This window comes from Mycteria americana, chromosome 3 (genome assembly GCF_035582795.1).
Source record: "Mycteria americana isolate JAX WOST 10 ecotype Jacksonville Zoo and Gardens chromosome 3, USCA_MyAme_1.0, whole genome shotgun sequence".
Classification (NCBI taxonomy): domain Eukaryota; kingdom Metazoa; phylum Chordata; class Aves; order Ciconiiformes; family Ciconiidae; genus Mycteria; species Mycteria americana.
The window spans coordinates 51,275,701-51,300,192 of NC_134367.1; the positions used below are offsets into that span (position 1 = coordinate 51,275,701).

Here is a 24,492-nt window from a genome sequence, read left to right on the forward strand (position 1 = left end):
CTTCTGTGAACCAGGAATGCAGAAAACCCTTGTGCTGGGCAAGCCGTCGTGGCGTCTCACCCCAGGCGAGCGGATGAATCCCTGGGCAGAAACAGCCTTCTGATTTACACATTGTAAGCCCCTTCCAATATAGGGCGTGTAGGAGAAAGCCTGACCGGTGCAGATTAACCCTGTGTCCATGAAGCCCCCGTTGGGTGGCTTCAAGGAGAAGACGGCCCCGCCACCCTGGAGCCAGCACGCTGCGGCGCCAGCGCCTGCGGCAGAAACGGGAGGGTCACCAGGCTGTCCCCACTGCCTCCCGAGCACCCCTCTCCCTCTCGGGGGGCTCAGCCTGCCTGCAAACCACGGTGCGGTCAGGAAGGGCCCTTGCTGGGTTAACGCGTCTCCCCTAGCCTGACTTCAGGAAAGTTTTCATTAGGGCTGGAGCGTTGGTGACAGCTACAGCCGAGGCTGCCAGAGTGTTTCCATTAGGTTATATCTCCCTGTTTTCACTTGCTTGCGACTATCCAAAAGTTTCACCTAAAAGGCTGAAATTTTCCAGGCCTCCTCTCTAGCTGGAGGTGAAGGGTTTTTTGGAAAGTTGGAGGGGAAAAAAAAAGAGAGAGAAAAAAAACCCGCTTCTGCTCTTTTTGAAATGGCAGCATCCAGGCAGAGGTGATAATTTAAGAAAACAAAATTTAATAAAAGCAAACAGTGCTATTGCAACCTCAGAAATGACTGACACTTTGAATTTTGGATGAATCTCCAAATAATTTTTTTTATGCGAAGAGATCCAGCTAATTTTTACTTGGCCTTTTTGCTGCGTCCTTCCCTTCAGCTCAGGGCGTCTTCAGGCAGTGCTGCCTGCCTTGCGCTGCTCAGCCCCAGCTCCCTCCTCCTGCTCCCTCTGCTCTCTGTCCGCGGCTCCAGATCGGCATCGGCTCTGCGACCCGAAACTCCTCACGAACCCGCTGAGCCGGGGCCCGGATGGTTCCTGTGCCCAGCAGGGCTCTTCCCGCAGTGCACCTTTGCTGTCAGCCTCCTGACTATTTTCGTCTCCTGAGCACAGATCCAGTGAAATTCGGAAACCTCTGTTGTGCTGGACTCTGTGTTGGGGTGGGTCTGGAAGTTGCGATATCCTCACTGTGGAGCTTTAATGCAAGTATCCGTTCTGAACCTGAGGTGGGCTGCAGACGGTACGCTGTAAAACCGTGTGGCCACGTAGCATGAAACTCCAGGTAATAAATTTACAACGTAAAAATCAATTAGCATTAATAGAGTTTTTATTAGCACCAAATGTAGGTGCTGTGATTTCTCTGGTAAGCGTGCAAAGCAGAGAAATCTGAAGCTAAATAAGCTGTAGCAATTAATCATGCTTTTTAATTCAGTTTACTTCTTAAACTGGAGAGTCTCTTCCCCGGTTTGCTCATTTGAAATTGTTTCTGAGCTAAACAAGCGTTGCAGTTCTAGGTCTCTGCAGCTGCTGTATGGAGCTATACAGTTGGCTTAAAATGAACCAGTTCACATTTGAAAACCCACGCTTCACAGTTCTCTGCAAAAGAAACAACCAGTCATCTCATTAACATTTCCAGTAACCACTAAAGGAAACCCAGAGTAATCCATTCGCTCTACTGGAGGTTGTTTTTTTTCTTCTTATGTAACACATTGGCTTGGAGGTTTGCATCCTCTTTTGGGCAGTTTTTCTCTGGAGAAGATAGAAGCCTGCTGCTGCCCATGGCTATTGGTGATGCTTCTTGCGCACAGGCAGTAACGGGACATGGTTTTGGCTGTGAAGGACCCATTCTGTCCCTGCTCATGGCTGATGGTGAAGCCAACAAAAATACCCAAGTCAATAAAATCAAGACCAAGTCAAAATACTTCAAACTGGATAATTAAAACACAGGAGACAGACAGCTTCGTGTGTGGAAATGGAAAATCAAGATATGGAAATTTAGGAAAGAAAAAGACTAGAGAAAAACTATCCCCTTCCTGCCGCCCCCGTCCCTCCAGTCCACTGTTGCTTTGTTGTTTTCAAATGAGGGCTTTCTCCCGACTCAGCCGGGCTTAGCTGATTCCGCTAACTACTCAGGAGGAGATTTGTAAACCATCCGGTCCATAAAAGTACTCAAAACTGTAAGATCTGACTTTACGTTCCTGGTCGCTGCACAGGATGCCGGAGCCCCTTCATTTGTGGGTGTGTGACGGCAGAGATCACATGAAGCTTGCTGATGGGGAACATTACAGACGAGGGCTCATCTGAAATTTTATGCCCCCCCTCCCAGGGTGGGTGAGCTCCATACGCTGAAGGAGGAGCTTGCTTTCAATCAGGATTCACAGCCCTAAACCTCCTGGAACTAAAGGCCAAAGCCTGTTTGTTCAAAAGCTCAGAGGAGCTCAGTCCTTCCAAAAGACAACCTGACGACATGGTGGCAGGTCTTTTATTTGGCAGGTTGGTGGCTAGATGGCTTGCTGAACAAGGTGTGGAACAAGCCATAATAAATTTTCAGCCCCAGTGAGGTGATTAAAATCTGCATCTCCTGGGAGAAAGCTAAAAAAACTCTGCCAGATGAGGCCCTGCAGGTGAGATAAGCCAGAAGGATGATTATTTTCTGTATCCTGCAAGGATGAGTAAGGTGCAGATTCTCATCCTCCTGAGGGCTTAGGAACTGCTGCCCATGCCCCAAACCAAGCTGTTAGGGTGTCCAAGGAACTTCCCTGGTGAAAGCCGAGGTCCTTATGTCACCTCTTGGTGGAGGTGGCATTAAAAAACATCTCTGAGGATCACAGTTTGGGACCTTTGTCCCTAAAGTAGAAGAAGCTGTTCGTGGCAATGGAGACATCAGTCATAATGACAGAGAGGCCAGCTCCCTCACCGAGAAAGGGTGTTGAGTCAGCATGGGGACTCCACGGGTAAAACCTGAAGGATCTCAGCATCCCTGAGCCTCTACCCTCTGGTTGAGTTGTGCCAACTGGTCTAAGGGCTAGCAGGGAGAGGGTCAAAAGGAGATAGACAGGGAGACACAGGCCCTTCCTCAGGAAGCCAAGATGGAAAGAGTTACACCGGTGTGCGTCCAGTTGAAGCTGTATCCGTGCAACGCTTGGAGGCAGCAGTCTGGGAAAGCTGAGCACCTCGTCGATCACTCCAGGGGGCTGGGAAGAGACTTCAGATACAAACCAGGTTCCTCTCCTGTCTCTGGGATGCCAGTTTGCTGTATGTGGTGATCACTGCTCGGGGGCGGGTTGCAGATAGGCATTCGTATATATGTGTATATGTATATAGGCATTCATATACATGTATATATGTGTGTATATATGGGTCTATATATAAGACAATTTGTACTACTTCACTGCGCCTAATCTTAAGCTTGTAGCAGCTGAGACTTCAGGTGGACGCCAGCACCTGAGGAAGAATGTGTAAAATTACTCATCAAGAGAAGAATTGTTATTAGCTGCCCTTTGCAGGTAGGTGGACTGAGGCAACGCTCGGGTAACGTGGCCAGGGGAACATCGAGCCTCCTTGGCAACAGGAAGAGAAAAACTAAGAACTGCAGCGGAGGTCACTGGCCTGCTCTGAGGCCACGTACAGCCTCTCATGTTGTACAGCTGTGACAGAAAATGAGTTCCCAGCTTTCTAGACATGCTCCCTGGAACTTGAATTTCATGCCTGTCAACATTTCCCAGTTTGAGGCAGAAATCTCCCAGCTGACATTCTGTTTCCTAGACACCGATCCTGAAAGAAGGATCCACCTGGAAGTGGATTTTTCTGGTGGAAAATACAACGTCGTAAGAGAAGAACCAAGCTGTTCTAAGTGGGGAGAACGAGGGAGAGGGAAGCAATGATTAATACAAGGCTAGTGGCTAAGTGAAGGAAGGCTACAGAAGTGCAAGCAAAAGTGGGAAAATATGTGCAGAAAATGTAGAAAGTAGAGCACGGCCAAAAAATACAGAGTTCCACCCAACAGGAAACTGTACATAGCTCAAAGACATACCAGAGAAAGCAGAAGATGTGTTAACAGAAAGGAAAGTGAAGAAGAAAACACCAGACATCACCAGCCGGCATCATCTTGACTGAGAAACTCACAGGCGAGTTTTTCAGTGCCAAGAAAACACAGCGCCAGGGATTCAAAAGGCACTTTGGTGTCAGGCTCTGACCCTCTGGTCCCGAGCCCTTCTCGGCTTCTGACAGGCAGCGCTCGCCGCAGCGAGGGTACTGGGGAGTGCATGACATATTTGTATTCTCCTGGGCCACATATGCTTCTCCTTCAAAACAACTGTTGTCTTTCAGCTTTTTCCCTGTGAGGGAATAAGCTTCCCTTGGACCAAAGCACAGTGTTTCCTGTCTGCCGCCTGTACACCATTACACCGTCTCTCCTTCCCCAGGGGACCGTGGCTCTGGGTATGCTCCAGAAAGGGGCTGCCCTGCAGCGTTGGAAAAAGATGGGGTTTCGGTACCGACCACAACCTCAGTAGCACCGAGAGGAGAGTGGGGAAGCACCCCCATCAGCACCAATGCCGAGGGCCGACTGCCTGCACCCACCCCAGCACGGAGGCTCAGCAATGTCCTCCACACTGTCACAATGTCGTGTCAGCAATGTCCTCCACAGTGTCCTCCACACTGTCCTCCACACTGTCCTCCACAATGTCAACCAACGTCCACCAACATCAAGTGGGAGCCATGGTCGCTGCTGGCATGTGTCTGCCTGGATGTGTTTCTATGCAGAATTAAGAGCGCGGGGCAAAATCCCTGATTCTCAAAATCCCCAGACTCTCGCCAACAGCCGAGTAAGTCTGGAGATGCTGCTGAAGGTCACGGGGGGTGCCCGGCGTGTAGACGCTTTCATATGAAGTGGTCAGCAGAAGTGAGGCTGCTGTGTCCCTGCAAAGATCATTTGGCGCTGGAGGGAGGAGCGTTGCCTAAAGGAGCTGACTTTTGTATAGCTATCTCTGGAAATGTAGATAATGAACATTTCATACTGGAAAAAAGCCCTGCCGTTGAGTTAGCTATTGGCGCTTTTCATCTTCCATTTCCAAGCAACTGGCCGGACTCGGAATTTGGCTGTGTCTGGGATAAGGAAAGCGGTACAAGAGGGACTGGTAATCAAGGAGCGCCTCCAGCTTTCGAACCATAATAAAACACATTTTTGTGCTCTTCTTTGGACACTGATGGCAAAAATCCTACTCTCTAGTAGGAGAGTTGAAACCTGGAATGACGATTGCATCAGTGGAAGGAAGCCAGATTTGCAATGCTGTAAGCGAGCAAAAGATCTGGCCGACAATCAAGATGCACCATTATAATGACACTTCTGGGGTTGTTTCCTTTTTAATTTTGTCCTAAGTGACTGGGCCACGTTCTGATTTCACTTACATCAGGCTCCGTCTGACTTTAGGATGCCTCTCATGCAGCAGCAGCGTGCCTGAGGTCAAAACTCAGCCCTCTAGGTTTCCATTCCCCTCCTAAATACAAATTTCAAGGTGGTAATAAATACTGGAACAAAAAAGATATGTAATTTTAGTGACAGAGAAACAAATTGATGCTGAATGTATGTGACACTTTTTCAATTTTCCTCTTGTTTTTCCTGATGGTGTTTTGTGCTAAACATTACATTTGCAGATGCAAAATTTAAAGAACACTTTATCTTCAGCACTGAGAAACATAACGTGTAATTTGCGGCTTCAGCCAAGAGTGATGGCCTTATTAGTAATGGGAATTTACTGATGAACTGCTGTTAGCAAAACATCATCTTCAAACCCGTTAGCCTGAAACTGGCAGCCACTCTGTCGGCAGGAGCTTTTTTATTTCATCTCGGGGGAGTTCTGTAGAAATATTTCTCATTTAAACAGCTTTAGCCTTGGCCTTTCAATAATTTTTATGGTCTCAACTAATAGGTTAACAATTAGTTAAGAGCAACTATCAGCTTAATGTCAAGTCATTCACAGGGAAAAGTTCAAGGAGAGAAGTAACACCATTTCAAAAGATGGCTTATTTTCCAACAAAGAGCTCCCATCCGTTTGAAAAGCCGGAAGGATAGAAATGAACGCGAGAGAGAAATGGAAAAATCGGCGATGGGGAGGAAAGGCCTGGGGTCTGAGTGGGGCTGGGAGAGGGGCTGCGGGGGAGAGCAGCTGGGGCTGGAGGCACCCGGCAGTGCCCGGGGCTTACCCGCGCTCCCGGCCCCCAGCCCCGCTGGGGGAGGCCGTGGCCGGCACGGCGGCCGCGGAGGCACGGGTTTGCAGGGTGGCAGGGCTTCGCTCCCCGCTGCAGCTACCCCCGAAGTGCTGGCGGCGGGAGCCCACGCCGCTGCGGTTGCTGCTGCTCGCAGCTCTTCACCCGAGCTTCAGCTCCCTGCAGGGAATCCCAGTCTCTGCCTGGTCATTGCCAGGTTCAGAGAATGGGCTTTACCCTAGCTCTAGCTCCAGCATCTTGTCCTCTCACGGACCATCACGGTCTCCTCTCTCCTTGTCCGTAGTTCCTTCACCAGCTTGTCCCACATTTTCTTCTCTTTTTTTTTTTTTTTTCATTTCAGCAGCTTCCCTTTTTGCTTACAATTCCTGTCTTTCCTATTTTCTCCCAGCCTCAAGCAATACCATTAGCCTTCCAGCAGCTCCCAGCCTCTCAGTTATCTCCTCCGGGCAAGGGGATAATTCTCCTACCACCTTGTCCTTCAGACCCAGCTCTCCACCCGTGCTCAGGACGCGTCTTTCTCCTTCATGCTCTCCAGGCACTAACAGGGCACTGAGCAAGTCTACAAGGGATATGTCTGTTCTTCCTCTTAGCTTCCGTGCCAGATGCCACACAGCTGGGAAGGAAAGTCCTGGTCAGCCGTCGGTGGCATGTGTGCAATCAAGATGGCATTGGCAGATAGATGTGTTCATTAGAACAAGTCTCATGGCCAGGGCATGAATGGAGGTTGGTTTTTTCCCCCAAAGAGCTCTCGTGCACACAGATCTTGGAATTATTTACAGGGTGGGAAAAGTGTGCATTGTTGCCTCCAGAGTAAGTCTCTGCTAAAGTGGAGCTCTCTGGTCCTTCTCCTGGGTGTGCAGAGTGAGCCAAGGGCGTGGGAAGCGACTCCTACCTCCCAATAGCTTCTTCCAGCTTAATAACTCGTCTTGCCTGGACATAACTTTTAACCAGAAGTTTTCCTCAAAATACAGGCAAATGAAAATCCTTCCCAGGCGTGTTCCGTGTAAATGACCACAGTAATGGTGGGCAGGGCTTTCCTTGCAGAGGTCTGAGCAGGCTGAAACACCCCTGGCATATTGCACTCCCCTTTGTCTGGTGATACCAGATAAAGGGTCTGTGCAAGGGGCTGCATGAGATGTAATCGCCTGCCGTATCCCGGCTCTTGGAGCATAGGTTCCTGGCAGATGTGTGCGAGGTAACAGCTGCAGGAGCAAGTGACGGACTGGTCTTATACCTTCGGGTTCTTACGTGGGGAAGGACAGTCAGGCTACTGTTGCCATCACACCAAGTAATCAGGAGAAGAAAAGAGCCCGCTATATTTACATAGCAATTATAAAGTGCGTCCAATCTTTTGTTGGCTTTGCACTACCAGTTTTGGCAAACGGGGTTTCTCTCTCTCTCTCTCTCTGCGTGTATATATTTTTATATATACATGTATGTATGTGTATATAGATATATGTATTCATCCGTTGCCTGAGATCTAAAACCTGGTCTGTGAGCGGTGCAAAGCAGGAATGCTGATGTCTTATTTCCTTGTGTGATTCCTCATGGAGCTGGGACGTGAGCCCCAACTGGGATCTTTACACAGAATAGTAAATGAAACCGCCGCATGGCCCATGTTATTCAGTGATCTTCAAGATCAATGCTGGCTTCCTGAAGTCCAGTCTACTCTATAGACTTATTATAATCAAAGGAAGGAGCTTTCTCCCTCCCCCCAGTATTTATGGCAGACAGTGTCTGAGCTTCAAACCAGGGCGACAGAGCACTTCGCAGACACATAAACCAACGATGAAGTTAAATTGCTTCACCTCAGAAACCAGGCTCTAAATGACTTCAGACAGCTTCTGAATATATTCAGTCTGAAGGAAAACTTCCTTCTGGCTTTAAAGTCTGGCGATAAAAGAACTGTCTGGTGGAAAAAAGGCAAATTTCTCCTGGCCGGAAGAGCCATAATGCTGCAGTCTGTTGTTTAGGGGCACAAGGGAGGTACGTGGCTGAGGTCAGGCTTGATGTATGAACTGGGTCCTAACGCAGTGACCCACCAGGACTGCGAGCGCCCGTGCCGTGGGAGAGGACCCTGCCGTCGTCAGCAGGAGTTGGCCCAGGGCTTCATGCCAACTCTGCCCAGGCCTTTGGCCACTCAGCACCGGGACGTGGGCTTCCCTGGTCTTTCTCCTGTCCCTTGAGTGGAGGCGCAAGCGACAAGCCACAGCTGGGGATGAACAGCAGCTGGGTTGCTACGTATCTCACAAGCCTTCATTTTTGGTCTTAGCGTGGGAAGGAATGGCATAAGGAAAAAACAGCTTTACAACATTTTTTAAAGGCTACCTTAAATTCAGGATTCATAAAGAGGGGCCAGAGTCAATGAAATCAAGGGGTGACCTGAAACCACTTTTTGTTAGTAGAGTCCCTTGGATACATTCATCTACCTTTTCTGTGACATTAGGTTTTGCAGCTGATTTCTATCCGATTGCAGAGAGCAATAAGAAGATAGGACCCAAAGACTATTATCTAGGGGCCTGTTCTCACTTTCACTGACGTGGATGGCAAATAGACTTCAAGGGAAACTTCATCATGCTGTAGCGTTGATAGCATCATAGAGGAAAGTGTAATTAAAGGGCAAAAAGAGGGGAATCATTCAATGCAATGTATTTCTTGGATAGCTAGAGCCGACTCTACATAACAGGGAAAGCATTTCTTATTTTCTAGGGGAAGTTTTTTAATGGCAGTTGAGCTGAGATTTTTTTGGCTCTTTTTCAGGCTTTTTATTGAGACATTGCTAGAGTATTCCACTAGCTGCCAGTGTGTAAAGTGGGCAGATCAACCTTGAAATATTATGGTCTTGGGACACATTTTGTTCTTGTTTTCTCCCCAGTGTAAATCCAGAATAACAGTAATGACTTCAGCTGAGCCACTTCAGATTTACATCAGCACAAATGAGAGCAGGGCCTGCCCATGCAGATGCAGCCCGAGGGATTAGGAGTCTGCCTGTGTGTTGTACCCTTGCTTCAAATTGACACCCTAGCCTTAATTCAGCGGAGAACCAAAGAAGCTGCTTGCCCTGCAAATGAGCATTGATGCTAATGCACTGCAGTAGGGATTTATCAACAGGCCGACACCTCAGTACCCATCTCTTATTTGCATAGCGGAGAAACGTGAATAAAACCGTGAGATTTGCACCGGTCAGGATAGGAGGTAATTCTGGCATTAGCAGAGCTGCAGGCTCAGCCACAGGGAATTTGGTAGGTAAAAAATGCTTTGTGTGTCCATGAACACTGCAGGTGTGTAAAGACTGAGCCCAGGCCCTTATTTAAAAAATACAGTTTATTAGATAAAACGTACATAGAGCCAAGTAAATCCAATTCTTTATTAAAAATACAGAAATCATTTTGCAATAGTAAAAGAAAGTACTGGCTTTTTCTATGAAACATAAATCTGAAGGTTTGGGACCTTTTTGCTTTATCAGAGCAGGTCCCCCTCTATACTACATTCTTAAACATACTGCATCAAATTGTGAAACCCAAGCAAAAGTCTGTTGTACAAAATTAAGAACGTTTAGACCAGTAATACTCAGTTTAATTAAGATGCAAACAGTAGCATACAGCACACGGAACAGTCAATATACAGCTATACATTAAAACATGCCTTAAATAGTGACAGAGAATCCACTGGAAGGAATAAGTTACAAACAATAGAAAACAATGTCTGAAGAAATAAAAAAGGAATCACAGTTTGACACTATATTTGTTAAATGGTTGCATATGTATTGAAAAACTGTACATATTAAGAATGAATGGATCGGACCCACCCATACAGAACATGCTAAATTGACAGTTATTATTTTGCTTGGATGCGTGAATATGTATGAGGCGTACATATGGTGGGCAGGTGCATATCTGTGTGCATACATCAGACCTGTGCGTACATACACATAGAAAGGCACGCACCTCCACAGCTGAAGACAAATCACTTCGATAAAACCCTTTGAGGCAGGGTGAGAGCAATACTAATACGCTGTTTATCATAATCGTGCTGCTCCCGGGACTCCAGGCATTTTTTTTGCATGTTATTCTCCTGTAAGCCCCACATTCGTTTTACCTCAGCTCTCCCTTGTTTGCATATTTGCAAAGTGAATACAAAACTATTCAATATAATACAATGTTCACTGTTGGAGATGATTTATTAGGGGAGGTTTTGATAGCTGAGAAACAGAGAAGCATTAAAGGGTTTGCATTGCTTTTCCAATAAGTGGAACTAAGGGGCAGATGTCTTTTCCCTGATTATTGTTAGCATCATATGGTAATCCTGGCATAATTAATAATATATCCTATATGTCATCTTTAGTAAGAGTTCTTGGTCAAAAATGGAGAAGGCTTGCATTAAGAAAAGTCGTAGGCATCTAAGCTGTTTCTGTAACCCCAAATTGTTTAGCACCTCCTGACAATAATAGAAAAATAAAGCCATGCTAAAATATTGTGCTAAGTAAAATGAATGGACAGCAGAATGAACATCAAGTGAAAGAATTACTCAGGCTTCACAGAATTAGAAATTACCTGGATTCAGAAAAGCACGTCGAGCAGTCAACTTGAAACAAAGCTCACGACCCATTGCAGTGGTACAAAGGTGCGCGCTTGGCATCAAATGGCACAGAACGGCGTGGCCGCCTGGGGACCTTGAGGAGGTCACAGGGTAAGATGCTTTTTTGTTTCTCTCTCATTGAAAGAAAGCAAACCAAAACAGCGCTAAGGCAAGATGCGTAGAAGATGAAAGCAGAAGTCCTGGCCAGTGGGTGTGGCATCGGTACCCCCCCACTGACCCTGCTGGGGATGGTCTAGATTTATATCAGCGTCGGAGAAGCAGCAGCCCAGGAAGGACATGGTGGAAACACCCTGGAAAGCTGGGTGCTGCTGTGCGCTGGGGATGGGGCAGGAGGCCCCGTCGGAGGGCAGGGGTAGATGCACTGAGGGGAGTTGACACAGTCTTTTCTTTCCAGGGGGGCACCCAGGCAGCATCACTCATGTCACAGCCCACGGGGCTGCCGCTGGCAATGTTACACTGCCAGTGGAATAAAGCCAGCTGCCTTTCGCCATCAGGAAGAGAGTCGGAGCCTGGTGACACCAGCGCGGCAGCGCCGGGTGGAGCAAAACCAGGCAGAATGATGAAAACAAGTCGGACAGTCCAAGCCAAGGACTTTCAAAATACATCACCCTTATATACACCTCACATGGAGTCGCAAGACCTAAGACTGAAGTCAGCATCATTCAAGCCCATAATCTCATCACGGCAGCGCATGTCTATTGAAAAGGAAATCTCATTATTTACCTTCTGGTTTTAATGTACACACTGGCAGGTGAAGGAAGCCTGGTGAGCTAGTGTACGTGAGCTGGTTTCTCAGTTTTGAGAGCCGTCACAGAGGAGAAGCCTGTGCCACGTGCGGGACAGGCTCCTGTTAGCTCCTGTGGGATTTGGATGAGAGCAGTCACAAATGCATTTTCTAATGATGTGAGATGTGGAGATGTTTCGTCTATCAGTAGCAAGTGGTATAGCCTGTAATAAATTTGGGAGTGACTGAATGCAAGACAGTGTGAGTTTGAACTCTTGATTGTAACCAAATTGTATATTTAGTTTTTTTCTCTCTGACAGATTTTGTATATGCTTGAAAACTATATATTCACTTGACATCAGGCGTCCCTTAGAAAATGTCTGTTCCTAAGGTTGTGCAGTACTGGGAAAGACATGTAATTCGCCATTCAAGGAGGGTGAGATTAATATATAGCAGGTAGGTAAAAAGTCAAAGATTGTAAAATACCTGCAAGTTGCGATGAAGGCAGCCCTGCTTATCCAGCCACTGCAGAAAATGAGGCTTATCTAGGAAATTACAGAACGTTAAAAATCAAAGCTAACACACTTTGAGCCCAATTAGCAATACAAAAACTGATAGCTACACATACATCAAAAAACCCCTGTACATGCTTCACTAGCCTTGGAAGCTAATGCTGAGGAGTTGGAAGGGAGCTCAGAGCAGCATTTTTAAAAAAAAAAAGTGTGAGCAGGAGTTGCGCTATTTTGTGGCCTGATTTAAGGCTGCCACTTTCCAGCTGGATAGAAACTGTTCTGCTCTCATCCTTCACACTGTTTGGAAACAGAAACCCAGAGCCAAAATCTGATCTCATTCCCACTGGTAGAAGTATGCAGTAGCCCCACAGAAGCTACAGTCATTACTCTAAACTCACACTTGTGCATCCATGTGTGTGAATCTGCCCTGCGTTATTGCATGTGTTTCAGTATGAAGGATGATGCTGTAAATATTGCAATGCCAGTTGCCACACGGACTTGCTCACAACGCTTAATGTAGGCTTACAAGCGGGGCCTTCCCTCACTGCCGACTTTGTCTATCCCACCACCGCCTCCCAGCTGGCCACCACCGCTTCTCTTCTTCCTCCAGCCGGATGGCTCTTTCCTACCTCCTGCTGTCCTTATCATTGGCAATGGGCATCTCTTCTTTCCAACCAACTTTCTGATTCTGGCTGAAAGCAAGCTGGACCTCCTCCAGGTCTGGGAGAGCGATGCTGATGGCTCTGTGCTCAGCACACATCGGAGCTCACACCTGCCTAATGGTGTGCCTTTCGCAGGGCCAAGCCTGGCCCACGTGGCCTTAGCGTGCATGAGCAACAGGGCGGGAGCCAAGGATTCATCCCAGTGAGCACAGTAACTGGGACGGTTCAAACCAATAAGCGTTTAAGCAGCTTGAATATCAAGAGGCAGCTCAGGAAGAGATGGAAGGTAGAGCGGAAAACTGCACTTACCCCGTGTAAAAGTCCTGAGCCTTTAATGAGGTATTTATTGCAAATAGTCATCAGCCAACTAGTTAAAAACCATCCTCAAAAAGTGCCTTTCATGCTGGTGAATAAAAGCAGTGGAAGGTTTTTTGTGCAAGATAAAGAGTATGTCAAAAAAAAATACAGACAAGCTAATTCAAAGATGTCAGTGCATGGTAGTCTTTGTCACGGCAGAACTGGTACTAAACTCTCCTGTGAAGGGCACTTGATTGAAAGGAAAGAAAGGGTTGCTGAAAACTACAGAGAAAGAGAGAGGGGAAACAGAGAGAAATGGAAGAGCAAGGAAGAGCCAAAAGGTAAAGAAGGAGTTGCAGCAGGGGTGAAGGAGACACATATGTAGTCACTGAAAGATGGAAAGGAAGGAAAAGAAGAAGAGATGCTGCAAGAAAGGAACTGAAGAGAAAAGAATGAAAGTAACGACAGTGGGGGAATAGGAATGGAACGGGGTGGGAAGTTCCAGGGGAAAACACCAGAGAGCAGAGGCAGACTAAGATGGAGAAGAATGAGGGCAGGGTGAGGGACTAACTGATCTTTAAAGGCCTGTCGGGTGCTGTCTTTCGGGTGTGTAAGGAAGGTGTGGGCAAGGGCTGTGCGAGGAGTAAGTCAGACGTGGACAGCACAGGGAGAAAGGCTGGAGTACGGTGAGAGCGGATGTCTTGTGGGTAAGGCACTAGATTCAGACCAGGAGGTCTGGGTTCAAACTTCTGGCTTCACCAAAGGTCGGGTTTAACAACGTTGGGAAAGAGGCAATACGGTTCACCTTCATGGAAGTTTTGCTTCATTTTTCTCAGTGTTCTGCTATTTTCCCCTCACGTGCCATTGACTTCCATCTGTTTTAAGCATTTATCTGCAACAGGGAAGGAAAACTGCCTCTAGGAAACCCTTCTCCTTAGGTTGTCCCTTTTGCTGCATGAGGCTGTCAGCTCTCTAGGGCAGGTAGAGTGTCCCATAGTATGCCTGCACAGCACCGGACACAATCTCTACATGCTATTGCGACACAAATACTGATGGTGAGTTCTGATAACAGCAGCCTAACGTGCTTGTATTTGAACTGTTAGTAGATCAGATACTGATCTCATTTACACTGGTAAAAATGTGGAATAACTACTAAATTTACAGTAGTGTCAATGGAAGACTGGAATTTAGAGCGACTCCTTGTAAGCATATAGACTGGGTAAGCAAGAAACTTTCTTTTACCACTAGGTTCCTAAGAGGGATAAATTGAAAAGCCTGTTGTATGTTGTATGTTGTTGTACAACAACAAAAGTATGTTGACCTGCCACACAGCTATGGCTATAGCTGCTTTCTGAAGTTTTTGTGCCACAAGAAAAAGAAAAAAAGATCTTTTTCCTTAAATACTGACTCTTACCAAGCTGATCAGAAGCCTTGTGGATGCTGCAATACATTAGAAAAGCCATGAAGAAGACAGATAGGTTTTAGAGACAGTCATTTGGTTCCAGTGGAACCTGGACACATGGATCAATTCACAATACTGCCACTGCAGCAAATGCTCAGGGCCATAAAACACATTACAGATCAGGAAACCATCAAAGTGAGGGATAAAATTAATCACTAGTCTTTCACTGGCTTGGATTCCCTGCAATTCAGAAGTCCTTTTTCTCCCCCTCTCCTGTGTTTCAGCTGAGAGACACTGAAAGCTGTGAAACTGCTCCACTCTGAAATGTCCTCATTCCTGTACCGCTTGGACTTCTGCTTTTTCCCATTCCCCGCTCTTTTGGAGATCTCTGACAACACGAAGCTGGCTGCCCGTATTTCATGTTCAAAAAGCAAAGGGCAGCATGATCCCAGTTCTTTGTAACACCAAGGGAAGACTCTGGGTAATAAAGACATACCGCTCTACGCAGGGAACGTTCAGTACAAGCCTGGAGACAGGGCACAAACTACACGGGAATCCCAGTGAAGCCTGAGACTTGCCCATTTTTGAGCCCCATCCTTCCTAGCTGCTCTGCCCTGCTCTTATTTCACTCGCTTCAGAACCTGTCCGTGCAGCCAGGCAAGCCTCTGTGAGCAACACACAGAGACACGCGCGCTCTCCTGTCCAGCCTTAAATGCTGCTTTTTGGCAGCTACCCGTAGACCAAGAGGAGCAAGACTCTGTAGGCAGAGACTCTCTTCTGAAGTCCCGTGAGCTATTCCTGTCCGATTATGGCACTACCAAGAGCCTCAGCCGTTTGAAGTATGATGAAGTGCTGTGGATGCTGAAGGAGCCAAAAACTGTGGGTCACTGGGACGGATTTTGAAAAGTTTTATTTTTAAATTCCACCTAGAGCTTTGCCTCAGGAACGTGTGGAAATCTCCCAGTGAAGTCATGTTCACATCAAGGCGAGTTTCTGCCTAGTGGCACGGCTGAAATCCTCAGCACACGGGCTTTGGTTTGCTGCGAAGTGGAAAACCCAAACCACCCGCCACGAAACTCGGAGCTAAAGCACAAAGCTAACTGGAGAAGGTGTCGGGATCAGGTAGAGGTGCAGCTGGAAGAGCTCTCGACCCGGACGCTAGCAGCTCTCCCGGGAGCAGGGGAGAGGGGGCTGGCCAGCGGCGGCTGTCTCCACTCTTTGTAAGGGAGGATGAAATAGCTTGTTAGGCTCTAGTTACTATGGGACGTGGCTGAAGCTTGACCTGTTTTATGAGCCAAGCCCCGGTCTTATGAATTCAATAGAAAAACTTACGCGGACCTCAGTGGGACCTGGGTTTGGCCTAACATGCTTTATTTAGCGTCTTGAGTGAGGGAAACATTTTTCTTTAGATTACAGTTGAAAGATTCTTGGGTTTCAGCTTGAGTCTTATGGTGGCAGTCTATCACACGCTAATATTTCTTTCCTTTTCTTCAATAAATCACATTTCTTCTGCACTTAGCCTCTGACCAAAACCTGTCTGCTTGAACTGCAATAAAGCTGGCTGGTCAGCCATGTCTCTGCCAAAAGCAATCCCCTCCCAACCACACCATGCATGCACCGGCTGACCTCCGGGCTACCACATCCCCACCCACCCCTCCAGCTCCAGGCACCTGGTGGGGAGCGGAGGCTCTGGGAACAAAGGGAGACAGAGACTGTAAATTCACGTTAGCGTAGCCGTGCTTCTGAGGCACAGGGGTTTGCTGGAGCCGGGGCCAGAATGAGCAAGTTGTGCTAGAGTCTATCAGATTTGTGAAGTACAGATGTGATAATACCGCTGCAACCACAAAAGAATTTACAACAGGAAGCGTTGCAGCTGTTGCTTATTAGCATTAGTACAAATTACACAAAGCAAATTGTTAGCAGACATGTTTCCATAATATTTAACTCATGGCAGTGAATAAAAGTGATTCTTTTTCAAGCAAAATTTTAGATTTCCAAGGGAATCGGTTTCCAATTGTCCATGAAGAGAGCGTGGATTAGAGAGCAGCATGCAACTATCGCAAGGGATCAGAGGCAATGTGTGCAGTGACTTGCCTGCTTTCTCTGGCGACGGTGTGTGAATTTGGGACCGCATTTCTCGCTGAGAGAAGGAAAATCCGTACAGCTCCATATGACCCAATTGCCAGTGATGGGGAGTGATGGTGTGTGGGCCCCGTTCTGGAGCTGCCGCAGTAAGGTTCTGCGCACAGAAGTGCTTGGAAAGGGAAAGAGGCTCTTGCTGACCTGCCATTTCCCTGAATTTTTGCCCCAAAAGTGCTTATTATGACTTATTTCCCTAGCAACCCCAAGCCTGTTGATGTGGAAGCAGCCTGTGCCAGCAGAGCAATCCCCTAACACTAGCTCAAGAGGAGACAAAAAGCCTCGCAGCAACAGACTGAACGTGCAGACCGAAACACTGGAGTGCGACCCGTGAACAACCGACAGCAAAATCCTCTGGACCGAAACCCTGGGCAGGATGCCTCTCTCCAACCAAACCAGTTCCAAGCCAGGGTAGTGGCTGGTTTTGATGCTGCTGTACCTGCCGCCCCGCTGGGCCAGCCAGCGGCGGGCAGCCCATTCGGGCATCTCCTCTGCCTCCCTCCTCGTTGCATGGGGAGGAGCCGAGCAACCAGCCCTGGGGAGGGAGGCTGCGGTTCGGAGAGGGGGAGCACCCAAACAGCATTTAATTTTAATTAATAAAAAGGGGGCATTTAATTCTCGCCTCCCTTCCTGGTGCCAGGGCAGGACCAGCTGTGTCCAGGAGGATGTCTGACCCCAGAGATGCTCCTCTGTGGGGTGAGCTGGGGGGGTCACCCACAGGTTCCTGGAGGGGCCGGGGGGATCTCCCTCCTGATGTCTTTTTCCAAGTAGAAGCCATTCAAAGGAAGGAGGGGGGAGGGGAGAGAGGCAGAAGGGGGAAAAAAAGAAAAGAAGGCACTAACTAATAAACTGAATGTTTTGGGGTATGATTTGGGGAGGTAAGAGCTGACGAACTCCTCCCTGAGCTCCCTCGGCCCCCGGACAGTGCAGCCGGGGAAGGGGACGCAGCTCGCAGGCAGGAAGGGGCTGCAGGGTGGCTGTGCCGGGCGAGAGGAAAGGCCATCCGTGGCTGCCGGCGTCGGGGCCAGGCTTGGGAGCCGCTCCCTCTCTACAGCCGTACACCTGCTCCCGTGCTGTCCTTTCGTCCTGCCTTGCCTGGGCGGCACTGGTTGAACCGGAGGATTGTTTGTGCTCCTGCTGCTAATCGAAGAGAGGCATCTTTTCACGCCAAAACTTCATTGGCCATTTTCATATTGTTTTGCTGATTATTGCTGGTTTTGCTGATGATGTTCTACTTAATCTCTCACAGCCATCCTTTCTTTAAGAAGGAAAGAAGTGTAACTCATGAAGACTGCTGACAACCTATAGAAATTCAGCGATCAGTTTAAGGGCAATAGCAGCCCAAAGTGATGCTTTACATGGCAGTCCCAAGGGTGCCTACCTGCATTAATCACGTTGAGCAAAGCTGCTAACACTGCAAGGGCCGCTGCGGTCCTCAGCCTGCCAAGCGAGACAGTGGGCTCAGAGAGGAGGAGGCATTCCCAGAGGCATTTCTTGAAACTCAGTTAGGTCTGGCTGGGGAAGGAGGCATTTGTTGGTGCGAGAGAAGAGCCCGTGACAGCAGGTGGGTGGGAAGGCGGTGTGGCTGACCTGTGTCGCAGCAGAGGCTGAGCTGGCCGGCCACGCTAGATGCAAGAAGATGGTGTGCTTGGGACCGCTGGCTCTGTGCTCCTAACGCCCTGCAGCCGGCGCTTGAGCAAGGGAAGAGCTCTCCTCAAATCCTTAGACTTTGCCTGCTTGCTTTTTTTTATTAAAGTATTGAAAGTGCCTGAAGCAACCAAAGTGCCTTTTGATCCAGCTATGAGTGCTTAGAAGTAGAAAAGAGGCACATGTATTGCTTTTAAGGGTATGCACATCCACCCACCTGTTGGGAAGAGTTCAGAAATACAGCTGGGTCGGCTGCAGTCTGAAGCGAGAGCTACGAACGGAATAGCAAGCGAAGTAATTTGTACAACCAATGTCTAAAGCAGCAGCTAATGGAGAAGCGGCTGACATGCATGTTCTGGCTCTTTAGTGCTTGTTCTGAGGAAATGGCCTGACACCCTCAGTCCAGCAGAGCTGCTTAACTACCCTCACCGACAAGACTTGAAAGAGAAAAATTAGTTATAATTGCAGTATTACTGCAGTAATGTTTGCCTCCTAATTGCCTTTCAGTGAAAAAGAAAAACATGCAGCGAGGAATTTTTATTATAAGCGTTACTTACATGTAAAATGAATCCACTAACTGCCTCCCCTGTAAAAGACAGAACATTAAATATCATGTCATACCTACAAGTGTCATATCGAATGAGATAGCACCACTGACTGTATACATCAGATACATACGTGAAAACTATTTCAGCATATTAAATGTAGGAACACCATTGCCCCCATGGAGTCTATAAATACTGCATCGGTATTGCCCGCTCTCTCAGTTGTAATGTCCGGAGTAGGGGAGGTGGAAGGAAGGGGTGAGACACAGAGCTGAATGGGAAGGTTCTTGCTCAGGAAAGTCTGTAGCTGTGGGGGTTTTTTCCCCACTCTCAGAACAAAATGTGAGGTTACAGATTCTCCAGAAAAATACAACAAAATGCAAAAATCATCCTGGAACAAAAATGTTCCATTTCCAAAATGTCAAAATGATGTTTTGACATTACTGAAAGCTGTAGTTTCAGTTAAATAGAATTTTACGTTAGAAAGTGACATGCTTTTATGAAGAGTTTTGATTTTGATAAAGTGGGATTTTCCAGCATTGAAGCCATCTGATAAAGTCTAACCAGCTCTGACTATTGATATACTACAGCAAGGTGGGTTTTTAAGTGGAGGAATTAAAATCACCTTTTGAAAAAAAAAAGAGGTTAACTAAGTTCAAAATTATGGGGAGAAAAAAAAAAGAAAAAGATTGAGGACTCTCTGAAGGTGACATTACTAATACAGCAAGATTTTTACATATTTTGGGGACCTTTGTGGGGAAAACATTCATTTTTTTAAAAGTATAAGAGTAAAAAATGAACTGTACAGGTTTGATATTGATGGGAAGTCACCTCTGCCTCAACCAGACAGCCGGCTGAACAGATTTCCGTTCTCTACACCATGGAGACAAAGCGATGCGGGTGGGTGTTACCTTCCAAGCATCGGTATGTTTAGGGTTCAGTATATTACATCACTTGATAGTATACGACTTTTCATTTAACACACTTGTTCAGCTATTCCTATTAAAGATGTTTCACCGTGCAGACAGGATTTGCTGAAAGCTGGTCAGTCCTGTAAAGATCCAATCCTGCAAATGTATGCAGACAACTTTTTTAATTTGGGGGAGTAGTCCCCAAGAGTTTAGTGAAAGTCTTGTGCGATATGGTTTCTCATATTGTTAAGGATTTTCAGGATTAGGTCTTGAACCGGTATCTTTTTGTAGGAGTTCTAGTCCAGCAACATGCATCATGTTGAATTTCATTCCATGAGGTATTTTTGGTAATAGTCTGTTCCGCATAAACAGGGTTGGACAGTATGACGTCTTGCATATTATCAGGACCCCGTTTCTCAATTCGGTTGAGGCTAGCTCTAAAATCACCTGCATGACTTGCAAACACTTGCTACCTCTCCTTGTCATGCACTAAGGGTTTAAACTGTCTGGATGTGTCCCTTCGTCATCCTCCTTTGTGAAGGGTGAAAATGAGGGCATACCCACGCCACAAATTACCGCCTCAGCCCGAGACCTGTCCTTCTCCTGCCTGGCTACATGGTATATCAATGAGCACCTTTTGGATTTGTGTAAGAGGCAGAAGAGCATTATTTTTAATCTGCTTGAGACGGAAAGCCCGGCACATCTTGCGTATGTGCTGAAAGCTGGGGTGCAATCAGGAACCGACCCTACAGCATCCTCCCCAGACCTGACCATCGCTGCAAAGTGCAGAGGTGTGCCCTGCATGGCCAGCTCCTCGTGGGGAACGCTCCCACCCGGCTCCCTCACTTTTTAAAAATGCAAACAGAAACAAAAGCAGAAATTCTGCTTTTTCTTAGAGTGCCACAAACGGTACGCCAGACAGAAACGGCTCAGGGAAGGGAGCCGACAGCTGAGCACGCCAGACACCGTGGGAGCCATCCACCCCCTCTTCGGCGTAACGGGAAACATCCTGTCAGAATCACTCTCTGCATTTGGGCTTTTCTTGAATTAATTATCTGTAAACGGTGACAGGCTTATCCTGCTGGGACCCTGCGATTCCTAGTCGGTATTTATAGATGTGCTCGATAGGAGAGTCGTGATGGTCAAAGCTCATCAGACAGAAAGCACCATGGCATCAGTGCTCCAGCCTCAAGTCTATTAGGGCTGCTCCCTCTAGTGGGAAAAAGTACTTCAGCTGCAAAAAACCATGTTTTCCCCATTTTCCTTTTTTTTTAACTTTCTTTTTTTTTTCCCTTTTATTTTTTAAGGTGAAGAATTCAAGTTTTCCAGATAGTGCAAGACATGGGGCAGTTCCCATCAGACAACAGGTGACCAAACGCTGCGCTTTTCCAGCCCTTGAACATCGGTGGTGGAGCTGGAGCCCAGCCGATGCGGGTCAGCGGTTACTCCTCCGAGGCAGACCCATGGCAAGTGAGGGACTCTTGGTTACTCTTCCAGCAGTCTTCAGCGTATGCCATAGCTGTGTTTGTTTTTGATTTCTCACTTCTGATTACAAAAATAGGACTTACTATAATCATAATAATATTAATGATACAAAATAATTATTGTAATTATATACTTTTTGGCAAATTATTAACACAAAGCAGCTCAAAAGACCCCATTGGATTAAAAAAAGGTGACAATGCACAAATATTAAAAAAGAGAAAGTCTTTGTTAAAAAAGAGGGAAAAACAATCTGCAAATGAATGCATTTCTGTAAGGCAACATGTTACCTTTAGTTTTCTGTCTAGATTTAGGTCAGGTTCTGTTGTTGTTCAAGAAATTGTTAGAACTTGGCTTGCTTGAGCTTATCAATGTGGTAACACAGTTTCAGCGCAGGTCCCAGTTTCAGCCCCAGGTATTTCATGATCATGTCACTTTTCAGCAGCAACAAAGCATTGCCATCAATCTCCTGGTTTCAAAAGAGAGAAAGAGAATCAAAATGTGTTAACCTCCTTCCAGTGCTGTGTCCTGACACATTAAACAAGGTGAATCCGAAACAGCATGTCTTTTAGAGTAGAACTCGTGGAAATGTCATGCATTTTGAAATTTCATTAAAAAAATTGAAATCTGAGGTATGATAGAAGGAAACTCTAAACGAGGGGTTAATCAAATAGTACTTTTTATTCTTCAAGGAACTGTAAGGTTTGTCTAGGTTTTCAATTATTTTGCAATTAAAACATGAAGATTTAAAAAAAAATCAGGGTTGCTTTAAGCCCAATTCTGGGAAAAGGCAGTCAACCTTGAGAGAAAGGAGTGAGTGATGGAGAGAGGGAGAGGCATGTGGCCTCATGAACTGCTAATAGCTCATCTCGGAATCTCAGTTCCAGCTTTGTCCCTGGCTATCTGCATGTTTCACATATCCCCAGTGCACTTATATCTGGTGATATACATATATATATGTATGTTTCTTTTTCTTAAATTGAAGATAGTAGTAACTTGCTTATTTTATTGCATTTATTAATAAAATTTGTTCAAATTTCATTTAACCATCATAGTGGTGGTCTTGGTAGTGTTAGGTTTATGGTTGGACTCGATGATCTTAAAGGTCTTTTCCAACCTATACGATTCTGTGATTCTGTGATCATGTAAGTGGAGGAAATTACCACCAAGTTTAGTTTTTTATCCCAGACTTGTTGGCTTGAAAACCTTTTGAAAGTGCAAAGTGAGCACAAAGTAGCTTGGCTGCACAGAGAAATGGACTGTGTTTTACTATGGACTGTAAAACACAGAAGCTTTCAGCTACACTGTCCTTCCTTGGATCCTGAGCTTATTTGTTTTTTCCCAACTATATTAGTGGATCTGCTAAAAAATACTACCCCTCCCCACAGCCTCCACCACACTTACATACTCAGACCATCAGAGCTAAAACATAACAAGTGCTATGTGTGTGTGCATAGATCACACATATGCAGACATACTAATGCTGTATATATTTTATTCTGTTTGTGATGGTCAGATCTTTCCTCTGTGATCCATTACCTACTAATTAAGCAATACTATGGATCCTAATTTGCCCTGATCATTATTATTCCATTCAGGAGGTGATTTAGCTGATGAGCAGTTAAGGTCACTTTCTGATTAACTCAATCAATTAATGCTCTTCATTTTGCAACCCCCACTCTATCCATAGTACAAACTCTCTTCACCTTCCCCCTCTCCTTCCCATTATTTTAAGGAAGCTAAGGGAAAGTAAGAACAAGTATTAAATGTAATTAGTATTTGCATAAGAAAGAAAAACAAACTCCTGGAACTGTGGTGCGATAGGGTAAAAACACTGTCAAGGATTTGGTGCGGAGGCAGCTGTTTCTAAATGTTGAGTTCAGCATTTTATTATTTCCTTTATTATTACCGTGTAGGGGTCAAAATTAAACTCCGTGACAATAGTATGCCAGAGGGAGCGTTCATATCTAATTAAATATCCCATATTAGCCATGTCCCTGTGCAGATTGTTGGCTTGACTTCTCTACAGTATTACTGTGTCAGCCTTTTTAAAAATAATTTTAAAGAGAAGGATTCTATAGCATGGTCCCCAAATCTGCAATAGCCCCACCAGAAGATCTTGAACCAGATCAGGAGCTGGTAAAATTCAGTGCCATCAGTGCAATTAGCTTGTCTCACATGAGTTGAGATCTGGCCCACTGCAAGTTAGATTATTGCAGGAGATCATTGCCATGTTCCTGCAAGGGGATGGACACAGCAAACATATGAGCTGCGAGGTCATGATACAGTGGGTATAACCATACAGCTTCCACCTGCAAGAATATTACTGTGTTTCTGCTGGCTTCTGGCAGCACTTACTCTGAGGATACTGTTCAAAAAGCAGAGTAGCCCCTAAACAAACCCTGTGCCACGCAAACAAGATTGCACCTGGTGGTGGATGTCCCCCAGGATGAGGCTTTTCATGAGAAAGATTGAAGTCCCCATCTTCACAGGTGTTTAAGCACTTAATTCTGAGTAAAATGAAAGACTTCAGGATCTATGTCCTGCTTGGGATATATATATATCTCTCCCTACTTTTGTATTCTGCAGTCTCATGAACAGACACCAGCCCTGGTAAGGCCACCACCTGCGACAGGAGTGCACCGAGTGGCAGCTCAGTGGTCAGTGCTCAAACACTCAAGATGAAGGTCTAGGGAAAGATGCATGCTCACAAGTCTGATGTCTGGCACTAGCAGAGACAGGTTTCTATTTGAATAAATTTGATAAATGATGTTAAACTCAAAGGTTTTTGTCTCCTTCATACATGCATTTGCCAATCACTGGCCATAATTAAACTGTCAGTTTGCTTCAATTGCTTGAATTGCTTCAATCCCTTCCACCTCAAGTTTTCTACCTGCTAATTCCCTGTGTAACTCTTTCCCCTTCTCCATTTCCCTCCCTCAGTCTTTCTACCAAGTCTTTCTTGCTGAGAGAGCACTGCGTGGGGCTTTCACGCAGTGCTATTACGAGGTCCCTGCCAGGCCGACGGCTCCTTTGCACGAGACCAAAAGATCTATCAGTTATGGGCTAGCCTTTCCTCGGCACACGTCCCTGAGGGAGCAGGGAAGAGCAGAGGGGAAGTAGGAGGCAGTTTCATGGTCTTTGGTGGACAATCTGAGGAGCCGCCTGTGACAGAGCTCCTTGGGTGTCTTGGCAAGAAGAAAAGCTTCTGCTCCTGGTGGGAAGAGCAGAGCCGCAGTCATCCTGCAATGCTTATGGCAGCCGTGGAGGATGAGGGCTGCACCTCCTTACTGCTCCCTGGGAGAGCCGGCTCTGGGGACTGCGGTCAGCACCCAAATGGCTTAATATAGCAGCGGGAAGGAGCACTGCCCGCACACAGGATACCTCCCCCAGCCTTTTCACCCTGGTG

At 46.5% G+C, this 24,492-nt stretch overlaps 1 protein-coding gene across 1 annotated transcript in view; it reads right to left on the reverse strand.

Moving 5' to 3' along the window:
• Nucleotides 1-21,426: 21,426 nt before the first annotated feature.
• The window catches only part of SCML4 (Scm polycomb group protein like 4), a 46,429-nt gene continuing 43,363 nt past the window's right edge, over nucleotides 21,427-24,492 (reverse strand). Inside the window, exon 7 of the mRNA XM_075497327.1 lies at nucleotides 21,427-21,552. Coding sequence (XP_075353442.1) covers nucleotides 21,427-21,552 — 126 coding nt within the window. The remainder of the gene's footprint in view (nucleotides 21,553-24,492) is intronic.